This window comes from Blennius ocellaris, assembly GCF_963422515.1.
Source record: "Blennius ocellaris genome assembly, chromosome: 15".
In the NCBI taxonomy this organism is placed as follows: domain Eukaryota; kingdom Metazoa; phylum Chordata; class Actinopteri; order Blenniiformes; family Blenniidae; genus Blennius; species Blennius ocellaris.
Genome location: NC_137664.1, coordinates 15511075 through 15536760, shown reverse-complemented (window position 1 = coordinate 15536760; position 25686 = coordinate 15511075). Strand labels below are relative to the sequence as shown.

The window sequence follows — 25686 nt, the reverse complement described above, 5'->3', positions numbered from 1 at the left end:
GGTTCAAACTGCTCTCACCATGAGAAAATGCACAGCAGCTATAAAACGTTAAGTAGCTGAAGTGGCTAAGACAGCCAAGATGTATTAAACAGCTAAAGTTGGAAAATCTGTAAAAAAAAAAAATATCTACAAGACCTACTGATCTAATGAATCTAAATTGTACCAATGACACTAAATAATAAACCTACATTTTTGCTGAGCAATTTCTAAAGTTCAGTTGGTCTTTTTTTCCAGAGAATTTACATGTTTTGCAGTTCCAGGAAAAAAAACTCCACGACCCACAACTGCTCACTGTCAAACAGTGAAAAAGTTTCAGAATGAGACGACAATGGAGACTCGGCAGTCTGCAGTCGGAGGAGGCATTCGACGGCGTGGTGACTCGACCCAGCAGAGCGATTTCCTCTCCGTCGGTCGTCCTCAAAGCATCTTTTCATACCGACAACAAAAGGCAGCCGGTCAGACGCCGTCACAGTGGAAACTTGTCTCCAAGAAAGAGATGGCGAGAACAACTAGAGGCGGGTCGGCTTCAGGGGAAAGAAACGTCGTTCTCAGAATGAGTTTTGAGCCAATCAAAGTGAGGAGAAAAAGTGTGATAAAATATTTTTTTTAATTTTGACAGAAACATACCAGGACAGAAAGAGAGAGAAGAAGAAAAGAAAAAAAAACAGCTTATGGTGATATCTGTCAAACACATAAAGCAAAACGACACAAAATCATTATGTACAGCTGAGAATGGACGCCTGAGTGTAATCTGAAGTGTTGTGTGACATGGCAACAAACGCAGAACTTTCACAAAAAGGCTGTTGTTTGACTATTAATCCCAGCCCATTTAGAAAACATTTTTCATTCTTTTTCAAGGAAAAATACATTTTGTTTTTCTTAACTTCTGCTGGAAAAATATAAACCCTGCCTGTGAAATAAGTAGGTCCTTTTGAGTTTATATAATCTAGTTTACTATACGATATGATGCATTTATGATGCAATGTGACCTGATGAGGACATTTTATGAGTCAAATCAACAGATTTTAGAATATTTTCTAATTAAATTGATGCAAGTCGAGTGTTCTAAAAGCATCTTCCACTTCTCCCAAGTCCTCACTTCTGAGCTTGATTCATTTTTTTTTCTTCTTCTTTTGGGCATTGCTGCACAAACAGATCTTAATAACACTGAAGAGTTGGAGCGGAGCCACGTAAACACGTAGAACACGTTCCTCGTTGTTACCGTTGTTGTCCTCGGCGGTTTGTGTTTACACGCGCTCGGCCTCCCGACTCTTCTCATTAGTCTGATTATTACCGGCTTTTGTTTAACCCCGCTGTTTGGTTTTGCAGGAACACGGAGAACAGGAGCATGTGGTCACGTCAACATAAACACAACATGGCCACAAAGGACGAAAGAAACAAAACAAAAAAACACGTAATAGTAAAAAAAAGTCTTGCTACGTTAACAGATACTGTTTGGATGGAAATACCGCTACTAGTTACTGCAAAAATACTCAGCTTTTCCCCACCAAATTCAAACAACACTTTTTCTCGGTTCTTTCCTGTGGTCTGATTGTTTACATGCAGGACTTCATTTTTTTTTTAGAAGAGTGTTTTTTTTAACTTGTCATTTTAAAAAAAAGTAAATCCATGATGGAGTTTCCTGAGCAGCCATAGACAAATATGCAACTGTGACCCGGCTGTGTAAAAGTTACGGACGTCATCAAGAACCAACCTGAATCCTCACGGCTTTAACACAAACAGCTCAAAAGTAACAACTCGGTATTAGCTCACTTGTTTTGGGCCCCGTTTACGCAACGTTTTCTGTGTCAGTTTATACGACAACAATGTCCTGTAGTCGCCTGTCCACACGAAAGACCCCATATCGTCAATGTTTATAGTGTATTGTACTCTGTGTGCACGTGTCTGTGGTTTCATCACAAAAACAAACAACAGCACCCACTGGTGGCCTGGCATACTCACTACATGGTTTTCAGTGTTTTTGCCGGGGAACTTTTCTGAAGCAAAAATACAAAAGTTATGCATTTTTAATCGAAACATCGTAAAAAAAAAAGACCTTAGTCGACCAATTCTCTACTCGATAAAATGAAATAATTTAACATGCATGATGTTAAAAGAGTAAATTGAATTCAGTCAAATTAAATTACCAGTTTTTTTTGTCACTTTCTGCTTGTCAATCAGAAGTGGTTTTCATTGAATTTGAGGTAAAAAAAAAAAAAAAAAAGTCCAAAATTTCGGTGAATAATTTTTTAGAAAGGGCTGTAAAGACAAACTCAGTAACCACACTGACCATACAGTAATCGTACAGTAACACAGCTTCATATAACTGGGCAGAAAGACACAAATACACATGGAGAGGCTGTACAGACATGAGCTCCTCTCAGACTCTCTACACATAAACACCACATATAACATACATATTTTGTTTTCGTTTTGTTTTTAAAGTGTGATATACAATAATATACAAAAAAAAATAAGCTTCAACTGGATCCATGCATAATATGTGGAGCTAGCTTGAGAGAACATACGGTCGTCAAACTAGAAAAACAAACAAAAGGTGAAGTTTGACTTCGATGCACCTTGTGTTTCTGAAACAATCATTCAGTCAATCGATCGACGCGGCTTCGGATCAGCAGCCACCAAACCGAGAAAGAAAGAAAGAAATGTTGGAGGTTGACGTGTCGGAAAGCCAAGCGGATGCACTCGAGGTATTTTCACACGGATCCTCCAGCAACGTCTGGTTAATACTCGGCTGGTACAGCGAGACACAAAGAGAAATGTTTCACGGCGGCCTGGTGTCGACGACCGACTCGCTCTGCCAATTCCATTTTAAAAAAAAAAGAAAAAGAAAAAGAAAAGACAATCCAGCAGGATTTCTATCTTCAGCCGAACCCGAACGATTGATGTCGTCTCTGCTGTAAGACTAATCCGTCAAAGCGGCAACCGTGGACCAGCTGCACTTATTGCTCCTGTGGACTTCGCCACGAGAGAAAGAAATGGACTCGCATTATTGCTGCGATAAAAGAGATTTTCACACTGAGGTTCACCGAGACGAACGCGAAGCGCTGCTTTCCCGCGCTGTGCCTCGTGTTTCCAGATGTTTTGTCGGGAACACGGCGTGTGGGAAATAGAGTTGTCACTTTCTTTATACTGGGACTTTCAACATGACTTTTATCTACCAAGAAGTAGATGAGCAAAACGCTCTTCAATTTGAGGACATACAAAAACGATCAAAGTTTCCCCCAGTTCGAGTCTCCGTGACACGTATCCATCCGTCACCACGGCAACGTTCAGGCATGACGGCGGCTTCTTACGCTCAACGGCTACAAAGTGCTTCAAACTTTTTTTTTAGCTTCTGCTCATATTTTCCTATCTAATCTACTTACGAGGCGTTTTGAACTCTTCAATCTGCAATTGCAGATCTTTATTTTCTCATTTGTAACATTACCGCGTCTTTTGAAAGAAATAACTCAACAAATAACTCAATACGCAGGCTGATGCTCACTGTGCACACCGCCAATGCTCAGACTTTGTCTTTAAAAAGGTGGAATCTATAAAAAATCTTTTTTTTTTTTTTTTTTTCCAAATTGAACAAAACCCTCTCCTCTCAGAACTGGATGTTTGTACTTGGCTCTGGCTCTGTAAACGTGACGCCAGTCCAGCTGATCAGCTGATGGCTGATCCTGCTCTGCGCTGACATCCGTAAACACAACAGTAGCAGAGACCTGCAGGACCTCTCTCGGCTCCAATGATTAAAAACAACAACAACACAACAAGGGAGTATATTAGCTCAGTTGCTACGAGCCGTGTCGCTTACTGTTCCTGTTTCTTTTTTGTTTTGGATGACATTTTATAGTATGCTTATTTTGCTGCAATAATTACTCCTCAACCACGAGACGTTCAGGTGCAAAGCTTCAGTCGTAGTACCGAAGGGGGGGCGGGGGTGATTTGCCAGGTGTCTGAGCTTAAATGCTAAAAGAAAGAGTTTTCTGAATCTCGTTTAAAGGGTTGTTAAAACCATTCTTCAATATAATCTCACTTGCGAACTTGTGTATCTCGTGTCTTAATGCTGGTGACATTGTGAAAGGCCACAAAACTTTCTCTCCACACATGGTGCCGACAGTGGGTGGATGGCTTTTAAAGAGCGATATTAAAGAGCGACAGAGATGCCAGACAACATAACAGGAGTATCATGCGACATGAAAATCATGAAATAAAAGTGTGTATGACCCGACCTGCACCACCTCCGTGTCCATAGATCTCCCTCCGGCTGGGAGGCGCTCTCCTGGCCCCTCCCTTTCCCTCCCACAACATGGAGACTGTAATGCCCGTAGTTGCTGCTTTGGCATCTGACACATACACATACACACGCACGCACGCGCACACACACACGCACACACACACACACGCACACACACACACACACACACACACACACACACACACACACACACACACACACACACACACACACACACACACACACAAAGAGACTGGCAGAAGTTATGTTTCCTTCACAGCATTGAGTCGGTCGGTCAGTCGATGTGAGAACAGACGCTCGTGTGTCTGTGTTCCTTCTCACAGTGAATCTCAAACAAAGTGTGAGAACGTGAGGAGTCCTGGACGGGAGGCAAGTTGTCCCAGAAAATAAAATCTTCCCCTTTCCCAATGAAATCAATCCTGACGTTCTTTTTTCTTTTTTTTTTTGTTGCCAGCTGCACTTCTTGTCCTTTAATGTTCAAAAGGTTTCTAAAACGTCACTCCTCCAAATAAAGAGCTGAGGAGTCAGTCCAGCTGAAGCAGCTGTGATGGGTGAAGTGTTGCTGCGCAGGTCAGCAGAAGTAAGGCCTTTCTCGCCTGACCCCACTGATGCATTGTGGGTAGTGGAGTTCCATGTGAGTGTTGACTAGGTCCTGGGGGAACTTGCAGAACTCAACCTGCAGGATCAGTTCTCTGCATGGGTTTGTCACGCCCCCATAACTGATGCATTGTGGGTACTGTAGTGGACGGTCAGTGTGTTAACACTGGCTGGAGGGTGGAGACTGCCTTGCTGGTGGACCTCCGGGATGAGCTGAAGACGGGCACAAGATGCTTTAAATAAACCTAAGACGAGGAGAGAGCAGCGTGAGTGGAGAAGAAAAGGAATGCGGAAGGGAAAAAAAACACGACTCAACCAAACATGTATAAGTCATAATGTAACTAAACACTATTGTGTGTGTGTGCGTGTGTGTGTGTGTGTGTGTGTGTGTGTGTGTGTGTGTGTGTGTGTGTGTGTGTGTGTGTGTGTGTGTGTGTGTGTGTGTGTGTGTAGCCTTATAATTACAAGTTGGCGAGCTATCTGAGAACTGCCTGTATGTTGTTTATAGCAGCCCTTTGAACCCTTTCGGCCTTTCTCATTGGCTCTTTGCCTCGTCTGTGGGCGGTTTGTGGCTACCTTTATGAATCTGAAAGGAGCAACGCCTAATTTTGAATTTAATTAGCTTCAAATGCAACTAAAAGGAGATCAAAAGCCGTCGGCACGAGCAATGTCAAGTAAAACACAAACAATCACGTGTGTGTGAACGTGACTCACTTTAGATTGGCATGGACTTCATCTTGACCATGGAGGTGAGCTCTTGCTTGGTGGCTTGATCCCGTCGTCTCTGTCTCATCCTGAAAACGTGAACACAATGTCAAACAAAACATTAACAAAGAAAAAAAAGGAGGGGGGGTGGGGGGGGTATTGGAGAAGTTTGTAATCTAATTGGAAGAGACAGAACACTCAGCTGTGGCTTGTGGGCCGTGTGTGTGTGTGTGTGTGTGTGTGTGTGTGTGTGCGCCTTACCACATAACAAAGATGAGGGAAAGGATGGTGGCGAGGATGACCACGGAGAACAAAACCAGGAGGATCACCAACCCCAAATTACCTTCGTCTTCGTGGACCGGATCTGAGCGATAAGAGGAGGGAAGAAGATCGTCATGGCGTCAGGGAGGAATGTGACATTTGACAATGTCAAAGAAGCAGGAATTTTTAACTTTGATATAATCTTTTAGGGGAAAAAAAAACCTGAAACGTCTTGTGAACTAAGTACTGTTTATTGACTGTTTATTGGCCTCAACAGGAAGATATTTGAATTTTTTTACATTATAATTACAGAAAAAGTGGTCCTTTCATTTTACGTGCTTTGACCTCCATACTTGACAAGAGGAACGTTTGACACCTGAAGTCTCTTCACTTCCTATTCCTGATTTACTGAAAGAGTCTCAAGTTGTAGATCAAACTGACAGAAGATTTTGCGTTTCGTTTTTTTATACTCTCACGCTCACAAAACAACACGGCGCTGCAGAACACTCACACTAGACATAGAATCATTTTATAATACAACGCTTAATGTCAAAGCACTTCTGACAACATGTCGTGTGAAGGAAAGGTAAAAAAAAAAATACAATTTCAATAGTGGCATATTTATAGGGAACATGATTTATTTGTATGCTGGTTGCAGCCATGAATGTTTTGCAAAATCTTCTCTGCTAAAGACAAACACTTTTATTTATAAAGGCTTTCCAATGGCCTAAGATTTATTGCCAAAATGCATCATTATAACTAGAACATAACCTAACAAACACACACCAGGTGATGGGAAAAAACAACAACACTCTGTCGTCTCTCCTCTGTGTGTGTGAGAAACAAAGAGAGAAAGACAGCGCCTGTGTGTGTGTCCGAGGAATGGATTACTCTTTGGTGACAAGTTAATTTTACGTCTGCCGTTATAGCTTTCACACAAACATGCATTCATTATACTGACGGGAGTAAACAAAGGGTTTTCACACACAGAGAGAGACGCGAGGGAACCAAATTCAAAAAGTCAAAAAAGTAAATATGGTACTGACCGAGTTAAAATGGAGATTTATGAGCACATCCGCAGATGCCAGTGGACTCTCACACTCAGTAACACAAATAGAAATCGACATCTGGTTCACAGTCTGTGCCTTCTTGTATGCATCGCCTTGCTTGTGTAGTTTTGTGTAGATTTTTGAGTATTTGCAGTCATTTTGGTCTGTGTGAACACGCTGCTATGCACTTAGCTTTTCATCCCGGGTGCATGCGGCGGTGTGCAAAACACGACACCCCGCAGATACAATTTACTCCAATTATATGCAATTTGGCGATGAGGCACAGGCGAGAGGTACTTGTACTGTTCTCGTCGGACTGTACCACCAGCAAATAATGCCTCACTCCAAGTCGCTGCTACATTAGTTCCATGATTGGGATTGTAGGTGCTGCCAAAAACCCCAAACATGCGATTTAATCAGTTGTGATTCTGAAGACATTCGCTGACGTTTCAAACTTACAAGCAATGGACGATTTGATCTTTAAAATGACGCGATGTGTGTTTTGTTTCTGCGAAACCAAATTATTGGGGTCTTTTTGGTACATTTTGGACAAAACAAATCTATTGAGTTCAGGTTATTTGTGTCCCCCATAGGGCAAATTGTGTTGCAGCAATGTATAAAACATTAATAATGCAAATACATTCATGTACAAGCTATAAAATCCAGATTGTTAAAGTGCCATCAGTGCAAATAAAAAGTTCCTGCCGACCTGTGAGAAGCCCATGTGATCAAATGCGGTACAACTCCTCCTAGCCTGTCCTGAATTCAGAAAGGAAATGGTTTTAGGGACGAAGGAGTGTTTTGAACATGTTACCCTCTCATATGAGCTGAAAGCGGGAAAGCGGGAAAGAGGGAAAGAGGGAACTCAGCACGTTGGAAAGGAAGGTACTGGTCTTCCTGATTCATTTACCTACAGGTCTGTTAGTGCGTATTGTTAAACCCCCACAATATTACTGCGAGTTGTTGAGAGGGAAGTTCAGCACAGATAAAATCAAATAATCAGAGACTGATCGATTCAGAATTTTGTTCTCATTTACATATCAACATATTGAGTCGACATACAACCGAGATCCATAATCATTTTTGGAACTACTGGAAAATACTGAATTTTATGGATTTGTTATCCAGTGCTGAGCCGCCGTGACAGGATTTAGTGACTCCTGCTGCGGTGGGACAAGGAGGACACACAAACACTCTTTGTATTTCATTTTTTTTTTTTTTTTTATGGCGTCTGTGTGTGATCAGTTTTAATTCACAGATGATTTTCGTCTGTTTGTGGGTTTGGACGGAAAGGATTATGGGATGATGGCTCTGTGAAAGCCTTGTGTGTGATAAACAAGCTGCCTGAGACCAACCGAGGAGCAGACTGTAATCATTGGGAAATAAATCCAGGAAAAAAAAAAAGCGTTGACCAAATGAACAAAGAATTCAACCTTCATTTCATCCAAAAGGGGAAGTCGTGTTTCAGTGACGTTTCAAAAGCTACCTGTGAGTTCTAGGAGTTGGTAGTAGTTGTGTATTTGTTGTTAATGTACTCAAGTGGTCATTTCAAGGACCTGTATGTTACCTTTCATACAGATGATGATTCAGAGTTACGGCAAAAGAATCAACGCAGGTGACGCTAAGACAACAGTTGGTTTTACTGTTGCAATGAATGACGAAACATTTTCTATACACAAATACCTCTGTCCTGAAGTAAAGAATGCGGTGCTTTTTACAAACTCTGGCAAGTTCTCAGTGAGGGCATGATACCAAAAATGAAGTCATGAGGTGGATTTCATGATAATGCTGCTGCATCTGATGCAGTTTGCCGATTATTACAGTTTCTGAAGATCAGATATTAACAAACTGATGCAACTGATGCTGAATAATGCAGGTTAACAGTTAATAAAAGAATGTTTTAAAGAGGTTTAGAAATGCTGTTAAGATGTTAGTGTGACCGCATATTGAGTCACTGCAGAGGGTAAAATAAAACAATAATTTGATCTGGATTCCATGCTCCATGAAAAACTAAAGAGTGTGATGGAAGTTACTAGAATAATTAGTTTATGTTTCCTCCTCGAATGTGGATGAGAATGAACCCAGCAAGTCCTTTATTAAGACTGGAATAGGAAAAATAGATGTGATTTGAACCTCGGCGTGTTGTGGTCTCAATTCATTCAAATGTGAATGTGAAACTTACTGTGCGACTTGGCAGTGGAGGTTTCAGGCTTCGTATTGAAGGGGAAAAAGTCTGGAAAACTGTACTCGGACTCTTCTGTAGGGTCGGCAGTGGTGTAGGCTGCAGTGCAGAGACAAAGGTTCCTTCTAATTAATAATCATATTCATGAAGAAATATTCCGATCTGAGTCTACTGTCACAACAGTTTGCACATCACTATTCACTACTATTCATATCTGAGCGGTTGTCCCGACCTTCCCAGGGTTTGGCGAGATGCAACGGACTCCATTCACTCCAGCGGCTCTCTGAATTCACCCCGTCCCGGGCTCGAACCTGAACCTGGTAGAAGTGGCCTGTTAAGGCATCAAATATGATGACAGAACTCTCCTCGGAGTAAATCTGGTCGAGAGGGGGGTGAAATGAAATCAGATGAGCTCACAAGAAAAAAACAAATAAAAAAAAACATAATGAAAACAAACAGCTTTCTTATCGGACTGTGATTCTATCAAGTTAATTTGTGGAATCTAAAGAAAGAATGCCTTGTTTTTGCAGAGAGGTCCAATATGAGAAAGTTTACATTCTCTCGCAGTCGTATGCAATGCGTTATTTGGACAAAAGCCTTGCTCACTGACCTCTGACCAGTATATGGAGCCCTGAGGCCTGTATCTGATGTGAAACACGAGCGGGAATGCGTTGTCTTTCGGCCAGGAGACGGGAAACCTCCAGGACACGCGCAGCCTCTGCGGAAAGCCCTCCAGCTCGCTCACCTTCACCACCTCCGGAGGGTCCGGTTTCACTGTGAAGAGAGCAACAATCTGAATTGCCACAAGTATTTTCCACTGTGTCCAAAATAGAGTGTTCTCAAGCTGTTTTATTTCGTTGTTTTTGAGAGTTCTGTGCCCACGGAAGCTTTGATTGAAACAACTCAAAGCAAAATAACAACCGAAACTAAAAAAAAAAACGCTTTGACTCTCACTTTGACTAACTTAAACTCAAGCTGTGAAATTTATGAGCCCCGTTCCACAATATCCGCATCCTTGTAATATTTCCGATGAAAACACATTGTCCAGTCACTGTGGGTGCTGCGACCTGCCTGGGCGCTGCTGTGAAGGCCTCAGGTGAAGAGTTAATCCCTGATATGAGGACCAAAGGAGGATGGGTCACAAGTTCAGGCGGGTAGAAAAAAAAAGATAATTTGATGTGATTCAACCGTAAATTCTCTCCGTACAGAGCAAAGAGTCTTCTGATAAAATCTCAGCACGTGTGAGCTCAGATTAGCGAGCATCAATTTGTGAAGCATATTAATGTTTCGAATTAAGAAATCCTCAGGCACCTTAATTCTAATCAGATATTGTGCGTATTGTGTTTACAGATACCCAATATTGTTTTACTGTTTATAAATATGCATTTAAAAAGAGAGCGCCGTACTATATATGTTTTTAGAATTTCCTTTCAAACTAAAAAACAGCATTCCCAAACTTCCATATACTGTATTGTGGGTTTATTAAATGTAAATATTTGAAAAAATATTAAATATTAGAGATTTAGTTTTCCCTCTTTTTAACTTAAAAAATTATTTGTGGTTTACTTTAGAAACAATAAAAATAAAGGAAAAAGAAGAATTCCACTGAATGCGTGCAGTGTAAGCCGAATGTGGTCTTACACAGCTCGTGGAGCCGAATACGGGCGAGTGTCGTCTCCGACCCGAGGACGTTTGTCACTGTGATACTGAGCATATGCATGGGCTGCCAGAAGGCGAGGTAGTCCACATCACAGCGTCTGTGGATGACATCCAGGATGCACGGCGCCCACTTCGGACCGTTCCTGGACAACAAGAGAAAAAGGTGTTTCTTAAACTGCACACCTTACAATGTTCGAGGCATTCGCTTCACATTTAAGTGTCTTTATCATCCATTTAAACATTATTCTTTTTTATTTTTTTTTCTGGTCCAGCTGCAGTTTCAGGCTCTCACCTGAAGGAGGCATTGTACTTGGCTGGGAGAAACGTCTTTACTGGTTCCACCCAGGAGCAGCGAACATGTGTATGATTGGGCACTTGGCAGGAAATGCTCAGCAGCCCAGGGGGATCTGGGGGAAAAGAAAAAAAAAGAGTCAGGGAAAGTTCACTTCCAGGAAATTAGTTTTTTTAAACGCTTGTAATGGGTTTTTTTTTTTCAGTTTCTCTGTCTTGTCCTTGAGTCATATCCCTGTAATGAAGTTATTTACACCAGCTTCAGAAAAAACTGCCGTCATGGCACTGGAGTGAGGTGGAAGCCTCCGTAGAGAACCAAAGATGGTCATTTTATTTTTGTTTCACATGAGTTATTCCTCTGGAACACTTACATATGCAGCTCAACAAACTCAATAGTTTTCAAATTAAATCCTCTTGGTTAGTACTTTGCCTAAAACAGGCAAGTTGAGCCGAGGTCTGTTGAGGAAGCAAGTTCAGCTTCTCTTTGAACGTCTGAGCTTGCCAACAAGGAGCAACACATGGGTAATTGAACTCCAGCCTCATTTTGAACTGCTTTTGTGAATCCAATGACGATATGGAGGAATTTATTTCGTTCACATCAGCGTGGATAAAACCAGCAATATGGCAAAGTTACAAGATTTCAGGGTAGTACATTTTCTACTGAATAATACAGAGAAAGAAAAAAAAATGATACCACAAGACAATATTGTGTTTTGCTTTTTTTATTTGTTTTCTTTTTACCTTTTCACTTGGGGTGGTGCAGAGTATACCAAATGCCAAATATACCAAATATTTCAATCTATGTTTTCTTTGAAATTGAAACAATTTGCTTGGAGGCTTGGTGGGCTGGATTGGAGCCTCTTCTTGTTTGACACCCCTGGTCTATTGAGTCTAACTGTAAATAATTAATTGAAAAAAAAAACACGTGTTTCACTGACTCCATGGAGGGAAAGCAACATTACTTAATCTCCTGATTTTATGTAAGTTTCGTGTCAATCGCTTTGTTGTTAAATTAATCTACTGTGTGACTTTTTTAAATTGCTTTGGCAAGTTTAGCCACAACAATACCGATGTTTGAGCCTGTTTTTCTCAATTTGCTCAACACAGGGATAAAACACGACAACTGCTCATCAGGTCAAGTGATCATCAGTACATTAGAATAACAGCCGAAGACATGAACAAATCACTGAAACTGATTAAACATTCAGTTTGCTCCGTACTTCCTTCACACTTCAATACCAGGGCCACAGTATGGTGATCTACTTTCAAACATATTTCAGAGACAGATGGAAGAATCGCGGCTGCTGGCGCCGTCAGTTAGGAGTTTTTGAGTTCATTCAAGTGCTGTGACAAAACAATTGTAGTATGGAAATTGATTTTAAACGCATTTTGGAAGATTTGGTGTTGGTGTGATGAATGATGAGTTAGATGTGTCAGTTTCACAATAGATTTTTTTCAGACATGCATATGCACCTATTTTGTTTCTTCTTCTTCCACCTATTTGGTCAAAACATTTAAAAACTTTTATTTTACACACTTGACTAAAAACCGAGTAAAGCATCATGTGGCTTTCTTCAAAATGAAGAATAGGAGATTTAGCCAACAGCTATTCCATATTTCAACTGTGGTGCATCTAGTTCTGTGGCTTATTTCTTCCTTTGGACTAAAACGACCCACTTTGTTCCCTGGAGTCTCACTCATTCTACTAAAATATCTCTGGAACAATTTCAGCAGTACCATGGAAAAATCCCTGCGCTCCTGGAAGGGAAGCGACACTTGAGGCAGCCGCTTCCTGTTTGAGACAGTGAGAGGAAGCAGAGGGCTTTGTCCTTGTGATGGCTGATAAGACTCGTTTCCTCTGACGCTCAGCAGCGTTGCTCTAGTTATCACTGTTTGAATGACTTCTTGTGTTCAGAAGTGAACAACGAATTACATTTTATGAGGGGGGGGGGGGTGATACATTTGAAGCAATATGAAAAAAAGATGCGTAGGTCAGAAGCCAGAAAGGTGGAAACAAACGTTTCAGACAGGGTGAAATGAAGCGTGAGCGTCTGGGATGCACACCTATTCCTGAAAGCCTGCGGTCCCATGGCGAAAGACTAAATATACGGCAATCCCCAAATTAGCCAGCGTGATCTCAAACAAGTCGCAACAACACTTACGGCCCAGCCTGAGGGTGACGGCATGGAGGAGGAGCCCCTGGGTGTCGTAGCAGCTGTAGTTGCCCTGCGCCGACCGTTCGACCTGCAGCAGGACTAACCTGCCGTCTGATGTCACCTGGTGCCATGGCAACGCAGAGTTGTTGTTGAGATGCCACACCACAGGTAACCTGTCAGGACACAGCAGAGGTCACATAGTATGTTTGAGATTAAAATAGAAAACAATTCGAGAGCAGGTGTCACAGGTGCAAAACACCAGCGTGTTCATTTAAACACAAGGGTTGGCCTTCTTGTACTCAGAAACAACAACAACAACAACAAAGCATTGGCCCTGCTTGTGGTATTCTACAAATCCCCAGCCTAGTCTGTGCCAGCTCTAATACCATTACCATTGTGAAGCAGAATTCACCAACCATCCGTTTGTTCGGCTAAGATTAGCCTGTTGTAATGCAGCTTATTTTTATCCTTCTATGGCGACTCTGCACCAGGCCACCATGCTGAAGAGGAACACTGTGAAAGTAAAGTTTCATTTTCTTTAAATAACTTTCTCTCACATCTGTCTTTAAATAAAGGTGAAGAGGCATCTATTTTCAGCGGAGGATGAATCACTCTTGGGCATGTTTGGAAACTAGAAGTCCATTAGGCCAACGTATAGTTTATACATGCAGCTCCAACAGCTGATTGTCCGATGTCAGCTGAAGAACAAAGTTCAGCGGTGCCTAAAAATAAGCTATAAGCTTCAACCTCGACATCCCAGAGATGTCAGCCCAAACACTTTCATGTTTACATTTTCTGACGCTATAATACAGTCTGAAGACCTTCGTTAAGTTTTATGGCCCCGCCCACCGAGCTCTCCACCCGTTTCAACTGATGCCTTCCGACCTGGACGTTAAGTGTTTTCATATCTCCATCAGATGCAATCCTGTTCATGATTACCTGATAATGTGTCTGATGTTTTACACTTTATATTTATATATTTGTATTATATGTCCAGTTTGTACAGTTTATATTGATGCTCAAAGAGGGGATGCAGGCACTACCGGGATGAGACCCTTTTCTCTAAAATGCCTCTCTGATGAAACAAAAAAAAAAAAAACACACAAACACAGAGTAGATGTGTTGAAATCCTGTCGTGCTCGTGGTTTGAATTCCTCACCTGTTTTGTGACTTCCCGCATGCCAGTGTCACATTGGAGTCCAGGCGTCCGTACTGTACGCCTGACACTGCAAACACACACCCAGACGGCATAAAACATTAAAGCGCATTGTTCTCTGACTTGCAGTGTCTGCACTTTGCTCACTCGCGCATACCGCGCGTTGTCATTGTCAGTATTAATGTGATTCGAGCAGCCACCATTTACAGTATAGTCAAGAGTGTGACAATAACATCTCCATACATGGCGAGGGCTCCTGCAGGCTTCGGGCTCAGAACACTTTGGCACACAGTATAAAGCTGCTCCGGGCTTTCTTTCTTTCTTTTTTGTGAAAGCACATTATCATCACCGCCATAATAATATTATTATTATATATCAGTTAATCCACTGCAAATCCCCTCCAATAAAAGACAGATTAACAGCTAAGCATTTCAGGAAAGTCTTGGACGAGGCTGTATTTTTAAAACTCCATTTAGAAACTTTTTTTTTTTAATACCAACACCAAAAGTAAAACCCACAGAGCTGCTGAGCCCAGTGAGGAACGCTGATTTGTATAGGGGCACATTTTGAGGCTGACCTTTGACACTCAATATACATTTTCTTCTTGTTTTGATACAGAATGATTGGAAACTTTCTCACTTTTATGTTAAACTGACTTTGTGTTTATTCTCTGTCTGTAGTCTCTTCTCTTTAAGCAAATATTCTTCTGAGAGGCTTTCCTGGAGTTGGCGTCTCAGAAGACAATCTGTAATTTGATCCCAGCCTCGTCGTCTTGCTCGCCGATCCTGATGCATCAAAAGAATTTGTTGATGAGCTGATTTAATCTTGTACAGAACCAGCACAAACTGGATCTTAACTTCAATCTAAAAACAACAACATTATCCAAATCATGTGTTTTAAGGACTTTATTTGATACTTTTACCACATTTAACATGAATACAAAGAGTGAAGCAAGAATGAAGGCTTAAGTGACCTAATCTGTATTTCTATATCTTAAATATCCTTAATTTAAGCTATTTTTAAACAACATATTTTCACCTGAAAGCAACACGCACAGGCAGCCTCATCTAAAAAAAAAAGAAAAAAGAAAAAAACCCTATCCTTGCATCACACCGAATTAGAGGGGCGTTGAAGGAATACTAAGTGCAGTGTATGCCTGAACAAATATTTGTGGTGACTGTAGTAATTTGCAAAGTCGATACTCTATCGGCTGTATGTGAGTGTATGTGTGTGCCTGTTTAGCTTGGCTTCATTTTGCTAAAGCGGGCATTTCCAGTAGATGTGGAGTGGAAAAACATCACTCTTGCAGCGAGTCTGCCACGCACACACCTTCATTAATTCTCCACCTCAATCAGTCAGGCATGCACACTCCCTGCTGGCCTCTCTGGTAACAAACTATTTCCTCCAGGTTCGCTTGTGTTTTCTTTTTTTGATTCAATGAACTCTACCTTATCTGTTCACCGGACAATCCCGGCACCTTGAGAAAAGTGGAGGTTTTCTTACTCCCATCAATTCTATTGTGGGAGATTGAACTCACCGTGGAGGAGGCACTGTTTTAATTGAATTTGCTGTACAAGTATATTCATATTTTGTTTTCCCTCCTACGATAACCTCACATGCCCCTGAGGGAACAGCTTAGTTAATTCTTAATCGAATTTAACGTGGTCACAGAATGAATGCCTTGCTCCGGCACTGGGTTTTTTGCTGGCACTTGAAGTTCACTTTTCTGGCCGCTCTCCTGTTCGTGGCTGCACATAATGAAACAGCTGGGGAAAAGAGCAGCAGCAAAGTGCTCCACTGTGATTTTGTGGTTGCATTTATATTTTGGAGTGCAGGAGACAAATGCACAAAGAGAGGGGAGCGCTGAAGCCTACTGAGACTTTCTGGGGGATAAAAAACACACGCACAAAAAAAACAAGGAAACAGAAGCTTCAGGTTTTTGCAGTCATGCATAGAAGTGACGATTCATCATATGTAGCATATGGTTACTCCATACAACCTATCGACAGAGCTGTATTTTATAAAAGAGAAAATAAGGCCAATTTCTCTACTTTTTAGGTGTTTTATCCAAGTTCAATATGGTCGTTTTTGCTTATGAATGGCTTTCTGATCAGCTTCTCATTATTCATAGATTGTGAAAAAAATATTAGTATTCTTTTCTTCCCTTCAGCTCATATTCATATTCTGTTACAAGCTTAGTTTCTGTACTCTAACTCTGCTCTGTTTCAACAAAGTCTCTCTTCTTTGGACGGCTGACCGACATGAGGTTATCACAATCAAATCAGCCTCATCAACCTTCCAGCTGTATCTTTAATGCGCTCTGCCTGGAGCGGATGACCACATATGGAAATCTACGGTGAGGTGATGTGAGCTCTCCAAAACCAAACATACATACCTGGCTTCAAATTGTAGCTCTATTTAAAGTGAGTATCTAAGAATATGGCGACATCTTAAGAGTGTTTACATAGCTGAACATGTTAGAGACACTTTGAACTTCATGATGGAGAAGACGACAGAAATTCTTTTTAGATGAATTTAACAGGATTAAATATCAAACACCAGATGGCTTTACTAATAAAACAATGGATTAATACTTTAAAGTCAACAAGAAAAATGATTCGGCCAAACAATGGGGTGACTATTATCGGGCTGTGAGTCAGCTTCTCACTCCCCCCGAAAAAAAGTGAACATTCGTCTCAGAGCGTCAGGTTTGTCATTTGCACCATTGATCACAGCTTTGACGTGTTAGGAAACTGTTAATGATATATTTAACCATTAAACAGCTATCAAAAACGGTTGCTGTTGTGCTTTGGGAGTAGCATGTCACTTTTAAACAATTCGGCATTCAAGCCGTCGTCTGATCAGCTCAGGTTTTGGTGGAGAAAAATCAATAAAGACATTTCGCATTTCAATGCCACTAATCGTGGTTTTATATTATTACAGTCTACTACAGTATTGTTTCACCATCTGTCACTCTTTCCCGCTATCAAACTACATATACAATACCTCTTTCACCATTTTTCCTTTCTCCGTTTAACCATCAAACACACACACACACACACGTGTGTGTGTGTGTGTGTGTGTGTGTGTGTGTATGCTACCTGAAGCCTTGGTGCGGTGTAAAGACTTGGCTGGTCTGAATGTGTGTATTCATGTTTTATTGGCAGTGGAGTACATTATTCCCCAAACCCGCAGCGTTCCACTCATATCTGATTCTGCCTCTGGCCAGAAGGCGCCCAGACCCGTGCACGCCGACACACACAAAACATTAAAAATCACATGTGTACGCGCACGCACACACACTGTGCAGTGCTTGCGCGGACAAGCACATGCTGGGGCTGCAGGTTTCCTCTGACATTGAAATCAGATGGCCACAGAATTTGCAAACTGGATGAAACTTAGGACTTTCCAAACAATAAAAAACAAGGAATCTGGAGCTGCTGTGGGGTGAAATAGATGAGGAGGGGGAAAGTGTTGACAGTTTCGCCTGAAGATCTGCGAGCAAGTCCTTCTTTTTAGTGGAATGATTAATGTGGCTAATTTGGAAGAAAACGAGAGCGAATAGAAAGACTGAAAGGAAGACAGAGAGAATTATTTAATAAAGGAGAAAACAGAGATTGAAATGTGATGGAGAGAGAAGGGAAGAAAGAAAGAAAGAAAGAAAGAAAGAAAGAAAGAAAGAAAGAAAGAAAGAAAGAAAGAAAGAAAGAAAGAAAGAAAAAGAAGAAGAAAAGCATCCTCAATCCCATAGAGTTCTCTGAGGTGAGCTCAAACAATGTGCTTCTTGTTTGTAAAGGAAAAACAAAAAAAACTTCTATTCCAATTCAGAATCAACCAGCAGAAATAAGATCCTAAAAATTATCGACGTGTGAGAGTCGTTTTTTTTATTTTTTTTTAAGCATGTGTCACAGATTTATGGTAAATGCGAATGTTTCCACTTAAAATATTGGACACCGCTGCAGTAGCTGCAGATAGCCCAAGCACTTTGAGTCAAGATAAGTTCTAAAGTAGTTCCCAAAGGAACCCACGGCTGATCCTTTACAGAATGTGTCCGCGTGCACGAGTTTGTGCTCGTGCCTTTGAAAATGCATTATTTTCTCATACTTTTGCCTCTTTGCGTGGTGGTGCAAATGCAGCGTGCGTGTGTGTGTGTGTGTGTGTGTGTGTGTGTGTGTGTGTGTGTGTGTGTGTGTGTGTGTGTGTGTGTGTGTGTGTGTGTGTGTGTGTGTGTGTGTGTGTGTGTGTGTGTGTGTGTGTGTGTGTGTGTGTGTGTGTGTGTGTGTGTGTATTACCTTCATCAGTCCAAATCTGAGCACGACTGGAACACAGTGACCAAGATAAAAACCAGATGACTGTCAGACACACAGGACTGGACAAAAGGCCTGGCATCTGCACAAAGAGAAAGAGAGAGCGCAAGTCAGGAAAGGAGGCAGCATAATGCATGATTAGGAGTTATTTTAGAGCCTGAACGGTTTGTCAGTCGACATGAACATCAGCAGCAACAGCAGCGGTATTACCGCCATCATAATTCTGCTCATCCTGTAGAAGAAAATGGGTATGGAGGGAAATTTCCTATCACTTTGGTCAATTTCCTCCCCACAGGAACTACCAACCAAAGAATAAAAAGCAGGAAAACACGAAAATGCATTCAGCCACTTCACACTGTGTCTGACTATTGTCAGTTCTGTACAACAAACTGAATGTTGCGAAAATGCAAAGACGTTAGTCAAGACAGATGTTGGCCTTTGTGTCTGACTGGTGGAACTGTTGAGTGCAAGTATTGAAAGCATATTTATTAAGTAAAACAAAAAAGGAAAATATGTTGGAAATGTTGTATTTTGTTGTATTTTAGTTGGCTCTTGTTATTCAGTTTCTCGGAATACTAAAGCTCCGGTTCCACTCGAGTTGGACGCAAAATCATTCTTGAGGTCTTGTTCTATGAAGCCACGTAACACATCTTCAATCACATTTAACCAAAATCACCAAAGAATAATATGACCACACTGAAAAGTGTGTTTGTTATTATTACAATTACTCAATAAATAGCCTGGTCCTGTTTAATACAGCTTGCATCTCATTTCAATTCAGCTTACTACAAAAAGCGCTTGGTTATATGGTGCATTGGGTAAAGTAAAGAGTTTCTGATTTATTATTTATTCTTTGGTTTGTTTTGGGTCCAACTAACCAACAGGAGTCGAAAAGTAATGCTTGCACTGCTGGTCACTGCTTTTTAAATGGGCGGTGTTAAATGAGTTCATAGCTTGGCAGTGAAGAAAAAAAAAAAAAACCTGTTATATAATTTACCACGAGATACTGACAGATCTTGTCCTCGATGTCTGGGATCAAGTAAATACAGGCGTGACATGAAACATGAACAACTGTGCCACTTTGGATACCCACCTATAAATCCTGCTGTTTGACGCTGAAGGATTGTAACAATCGCCTGCAATAAGCTTGACGCATCAAGCAAAACTTGGCTGCAGATGAAAGGGTCTGCGTTCACAATGATTTTACACATGTGATGTTATTGTGATCTTTTTTGCCCTCTCAAACTGTGTCGCTTGTAATTTTGAGAGCAGGACATTTACTACAGGAGGAATAAGGAGGATACAAAGAAGAATATTCCGACTGTACAGAGATCGCTGAGATGGAGGTTGTATGTTCCTCTGCACCAGCTAAGTTAAAATAAATCCTTCTAAACTCACATATGTGGTTAATATAACATACTATGCATAGCAACAACAACAATCAGAGATTTCTCGCCAAGGGTAGACAAGGACACATGTTCCACATCCAGATCAACTGCCTTTATTCATTTAGGTAGTTTGGTGATCCCATGATTTTATTTCATAATTTCAAACAAAACAAGATAACACAATATACTGTGAAATGAACATTTTCAATAGTAACACTTATTTTGATCCGGATCACCACCGAAATGTAATGGTCTCATTTGATCCAACTGCACTTGTGTACCAATTTTCACAATGACCCGCACATTAGTTTTTGAGATATCCTGTTAACAGACAGACAATATAAACAGACAAACAAACACAGGTGATTTTATAACCTTCTCTGCAGAGGTAAACAGTAAAAGATATGAAGTGTCCTGGGATATATCACTGAAAAACATTGGGTACATATTGGGCCGCCGTGACCTTGGCTTTGGACGACCAAAATATTACTTCGGCTCTGTTTGAACAGAAAATGTTTGTTACGTCTCGGGTGTCCAATTACACAACAATGGCGCTTGGGGTTACTGGAAACATAACTTCTGGAAAAATGTCAGCTGCCAAAGTGAAAATGTTGGAAAATGCTCAGACTGTTTTGAAACGCTGCCACTGCATGGACACTACGGTCATAGTACATTGTTGTACGCATGCACAAAAGGGATTAAGTCATAACAACAAATGCAGTGTATGCTGTTCAGTCTTGAATTTAACAAAGCTTCTCTAATAAAGTGTACATTTACTACGCCATCATCTGGATCACTTGTGGAGATGCGATTTATTTCTTACCTAACGACCGATACTAAAGTGGACCAAAACATTTCTGAAACAAAAACAGTAAAACTTGATATGTAGTCGTACAAACAACAAGTGAACATTAGCAGCATGTGTGAGGCGGTACCTCAAAAAGTGTTGAAATGTTGCAACAGCAATCAAACCTGCAACCTGAATCTGCTTGACACAACTACTCGACTAACAGATTATACCGTCCAACACGTCTCTTATTTCCAGACTCACTGAAATCATGTCCAATGAGGTTTTAACCCTTCTCATACGAGGGAGAGCCAAATGTTATGCATGACTTCTACAACTTTGAGAAAAGGAAAATTCAAATCATGAGAAAACATGCTCCACAAGTACAGTAAAAGCGGATTTATAATGCTGAACAATTTAAAGTGCAGTGGCTATACAAACACACAGATTAAACTCACTGGTATAAAGAATGTACGTCAAAAAGATGTCGACCTTGTACAGCCAGGAAAGAAAGAGTGCATCATTAATGACGCATCAACTGCTGTAAAACATCCTGTTAAGCATCAATGAGCACAGAATGAGTCTATTGTTTGGTAAAAATGACACTGTTTGCCATGGTAATGCTGAAGCCGTGCATGCTGAAAGTGAAAGGTATCAGACATTCCGCCGACAGCGACGATGCAGCGCGTCAAAGAAAAAAAGGGGTCAAAATACTTCAAGAATCGTGTCTTTCAATGAGGCTATGCTTCCATATACTTAACTTTGGAGACTGTTCAATGTCATATATCTGCATAAAGCGAATGAGACATCTTCTGTGGGATGACTAATGGTTGGATGAAGTCATCACAAAGCAGCGGGAGCTTCTTTTTCATTTGTACCATGCAACCAGGATTTTCTCCAAGGTCCTTCAAAGAAAGCAGAACGAGTGGTGAGTTGGGAGGCTGATCAGTACAGGAGCACTTCTTGTTCGTATGCATTCATTTAGTAGCGAGGTTTTCCTCTCTGGCCTTTAAAACTTAAATGGACCCAAGTAGGTACCAAATAAATGAGTATTGAGTCGGTTAGAATCACACACGTCACAATTCATCCTCCTTGTAAAAATAAATGACAACATTGGATGATACTGTAGGTTTGTCTACACAGGCCGTACCCAGTGCAGCATTAAGGCGAATGTTCTGTGTGACACGGGCTTCATAAACAAACTGGCCTTTTGAAGTTTTCAAGAAAGCCCTTTGAAACATACACTGGAGCTGACTGAAAATAAACCTCTGCCTGTTGGTATCTTTACCAGAGAGATTATCTGTTTGTTTAAACCATAAAAGAAACACAGTCATCTTTTCATGTTTGGCTAGTACAAGTGCCTTGAGTCTGTCAACATCTGAGCGACGCTGACCATGTGTTTGTTGAGATTTAGAAGCCTATTAACAGTGTGTCGGGTGAAATAATGAGGGACATCACTCTCAGCAAGAGCAACTCCGCAACTGCAAAAGTTGCACCAGGAAGACAAAAACCCACAACAATGTTCAATGAAAAGCATTGACTAAAACAGCTGTTATGACTATGGATTTTGAATTGTGGTGATGAACCAAAATCAGCCTCGATCAAATACTGTTATAGTATTTCACAACGCAGACAAAACTGTCACGCGTGAAAAACTGAAAGAGGAATCATTCAAATCATTCAAGTAGCCAAACAGCTCACAAACATCAAGTCATGTTGACTACTAGATGTGGAATATGCATTTTAAGATGGAGGTGCGATAACACAAAACAATTATGTAATATCCTTTTGTTTTATTACTTTCTTCACAACTCAGCTTTGACTATCTAAGCTCAAGCTCAGTTAAGTATGAAATATGTTGACCCCCACTGCAAAAAAATACACACATTTAGGATTTCCAAAGTAAAACAATACATGTATTAGATAAAAGACGCCAAAGGTTTTGCAGAGAGTTATGTCATCTCTCTTTTTCAGTGAAGTGCTAGTGTATCTGCCAAACTCTTGAAAAGAAAGACTATGTAGCCGTGGCTCCCCAAGTCACATCTCCCAAAAAATAAAAGTTCTTGGAAAACCCAGCAAAGGAGACGCGAGGGACTCTCAATTTCCACTGGTGTCTTATGATGTAGCACAGCAGTGTTACATTCGCCACTGTAACTTCACACAGCACACTCAGCAAATTTAAAACTCGCAGACAGCTCGCTCCTCCACTTGCTTACATTCCTCTTGCTTTCCCTCTCTCTGTGCTTTCTTTTGCTTTCTTCCTTGCAGTACATTCTGTTCTTGCAATCCAAAGGGTACACTGGTGAACTTTTGAATTGCACAAAAAAAAAAAAGCTGTAAATATTTGTTGAGCAATAAAAGGAAAATTGATTCCCTGCAAAGCTTGGCCTTATGGCAGTACTGTCCACCAAATTCAACCTGTCGCTTTACTTTTTAAGTCCTTGAAACTGTGGGGGGGTTTTTTCCCCCCCACTCAGCAGTGAGTCCTTGGCTTTTCCATCCCTCAAATGCCAAATCGTTCAAGGTTCAGTAAACACAACCATGTCATGGTTTATAACAAATCACTCCTTTATTTTGCACTGATCAGCCACAGATTCCTGAATGCAAGCTGCCTCTTCTCATACCTGATTTGCAGCTATCCTCGACTTCCATTCCCTTCATTCAAGTCCATTGATTTCCCCTTTGAAGGCTCTTATCACCAACTCCCCTTGACAGCCTTGAAAGGTGTATTTTTTCCATCTGCGCTCATGTTTTTCCTGTTTAGACGCCACCTCTAATACCAGTTCGGTACAAGGTCCGATAAACACGTGTACGCAGATCCGTAATGCTCTTTCTCAAATGCTTGAAAACAATACTGCCTCCTGAGAGCTAAATGTTAATCTGTCCTCTTTTAATAAACAGCAGTTCATTTATCAATTCATTACCGGATGGACTTTTTCAACAGAAATGGGATAAATATTAATGAACAGCATCAGTGGCACTCCTCTGCTTACAGAATAGATGCTTTTAAAATGAAATCTATATACACAGATGTAATGATGATAAAAAATTATGTGTTTGGGCAAAGCAGCTGTTTTTGGCAGCTTGACTGCAGTGTTAAAAGATACTCTCAGCCTGTACCCGGGCTATGCAGGCATACCAATTTATTCAACAGTTATGACTAAGAGTCAAGCCCGCTGAAAGAATAATGAAGGTTTTATAATGAGCCAATCATTTCGTAGGTTAATTATTATTGTTATGACTGCAGTAGGTCTGCACAGCTGCAAAAGAATAACCACAATTCCCAGTGACTTGAAACACCGTTTCAGTTTCTTATCCTTAGTTCTTATATGGGATATGTACACTTAGATTATTTAACTCAATACTAGTTGGCACAACAAGTAAATGTCAGTTAAACCAAGAAGTGTTTAATTAATGTCTACAGTTATTGAACTGTCATGCAGCTTGTCGCCACTAGTTTGAAAATAGTGCAGTGGAAAGTTGGAGAAAGTAGACATTCACACATTATGTCTATTTTCATAATCAACATTTTTCTAAAGTTTGTCAGAAGATTTAACCATGCATCCATTGTACTATTTGCTAAATATTGCATAAATTAACTCAGAAAAATCCACCTGAAGCTTTAAAAAGCACTTGGCAGATTCAATTACTATCAGATGATCAATGGTTGCACCTCTGAATTGCATTATATTAGTTCATTTGAGTAAAAACTGTCTTTTGAGATCACATTCAACGCATTAAATGACGTCCTCATCCTGTGTATTTTTGCTTTGTTTTAAACCAGACAAAGTTCTGAAAGTGTGATATTGGTGCAGCTCTGTTAGAGAATAACTACTGGAATCAATGGAAAGCAGATATTAACACAAACCCCTTTCCTTTAGGCACTTTCTGATGCTTTAATACAAAAAGCTCACCTTTCATCTTACGTGAACATGTTGGATGTGTGCTGCAATGCCCCTGAGGTACCTGTGGTGCGGCGCTTATTCAGCCTACTATGAAAAATAATTCACATGAATAAAATCTATCAAGCGATAGCCAAGAGTAGACGAATAGAGGACCACAGTGAGGTTCTCCAGTTTCTTTCTTTCGATGGTGTTGTGTGCATGTTCTCACGAGCCTATTCTCTGACTCACCCTCACCAGTCACCTTTCAAGAGTAACTCTTCCAGCAGGAGCAGGAGCAGACAGGGGGAATGTAGCCATGGATATTGTCACTAGGATGCACCCGTGAAGCAAGAATTCGCACAGGGACAAAAAGTCAGAAGATGTAAAACAACAGATGTTCCAAGTCCCTACAAACCCACTATTTTCTCCTGAAAATATTTTTTAAAAAAATCACTCCTGTTTTGGAAAACTTCACAAATCCACAATAGAACCATACAAAAAGTAAAAGTAAAAAAAAAAAGAAATCCCAAAAGGGAAAAAAAAACATTCCATCATGAAGGATACAAAGGTCAAAGTCTAGGTACATTGGCTGTGCCGTGAGGTACTGAGAAAAGAAATAATGAAATTAGAAACAGGGCTGTGCAGAGTAGGCAGATTTTTTTTTTTTTCCTCTTTTGGATTTGATGACAAAAAAAGGACCTCGTAAAATGATGTGTGTGCACACTGACAATGAGTAATCCAATCCAAAATGGGTCTCTATTAGCCAGCCTTCTCTGTGACAGTGAGATCCAACATGGTGATTCACCAAAACTCTGGCATGCCACTGCACATTCATTCTGTTTTACAAGACAGAAAACGAGACAGAGAAGGGGGGGGGGGGGGGGGGGGGGACTACAAAAAGGGAAAAGAGAGAAGGCAGGAAGAACCAAGGGGACTGAGCTAAAATGAACAAAACAGGACAAAAGATGGGCACTTAACAATTCACAAACATGTAAGTAGTCTT

The 25686-nt window shown here is 40.8% G+C and overlaps 1 protein-coding gene across 1 annotated transcript in view; it reads right to left on the bottom strand.

The window, feature by feature from the left end:
• Window positions 1-588: 588 nt before the first annotated feature.
• il11ra (interleukin 11 receptor subunit alpha) overlaps window positions 589-25686 on the bottom strand; it is a 52409-nt gene continuing 27311 nt past the window's right edge. The window contains exons 2-12 of the mRNA XM_080510443.1: window positions 18610-18706; window positions 14321-14387; window positions 13168-13334; window positions 11007-11121; window positions 10697-10857; window positions 9666-9829; window positions 9288-9432; window positions 9056-9154; window positions 5825-5927; window positions 5573-5652; window positions 589-5103 (exon numbers count right to left, since the gene is read on the bottom strand). Of these exons, the coding sequence (XP_080366569.1) occupies window positions 5574-5652; window positions 5825-5927; window positions 9056-9154; window positions 9288-9432; window positions 9666-9829; window positions 10697-10857; window positions 11007-11121; window positions 13168-13334; window positions 14321-14387; window positions 18610-18706 (1197 nt within the window). The 3' untranslated portion in view covers window positions 589-5103; window position 5573. The remainder of the gene's footprint in view (window positions 5104-5572; window positions 5653-5824; window positions 5928-9055; window positions 9155-9287; window positions 9433-9665; window positions 9830-10696; window positions 10858-11006; window positions 11122-13167; window positions 13335-14320; window positions 14388-18609; window positions 18707-25686) is intronic.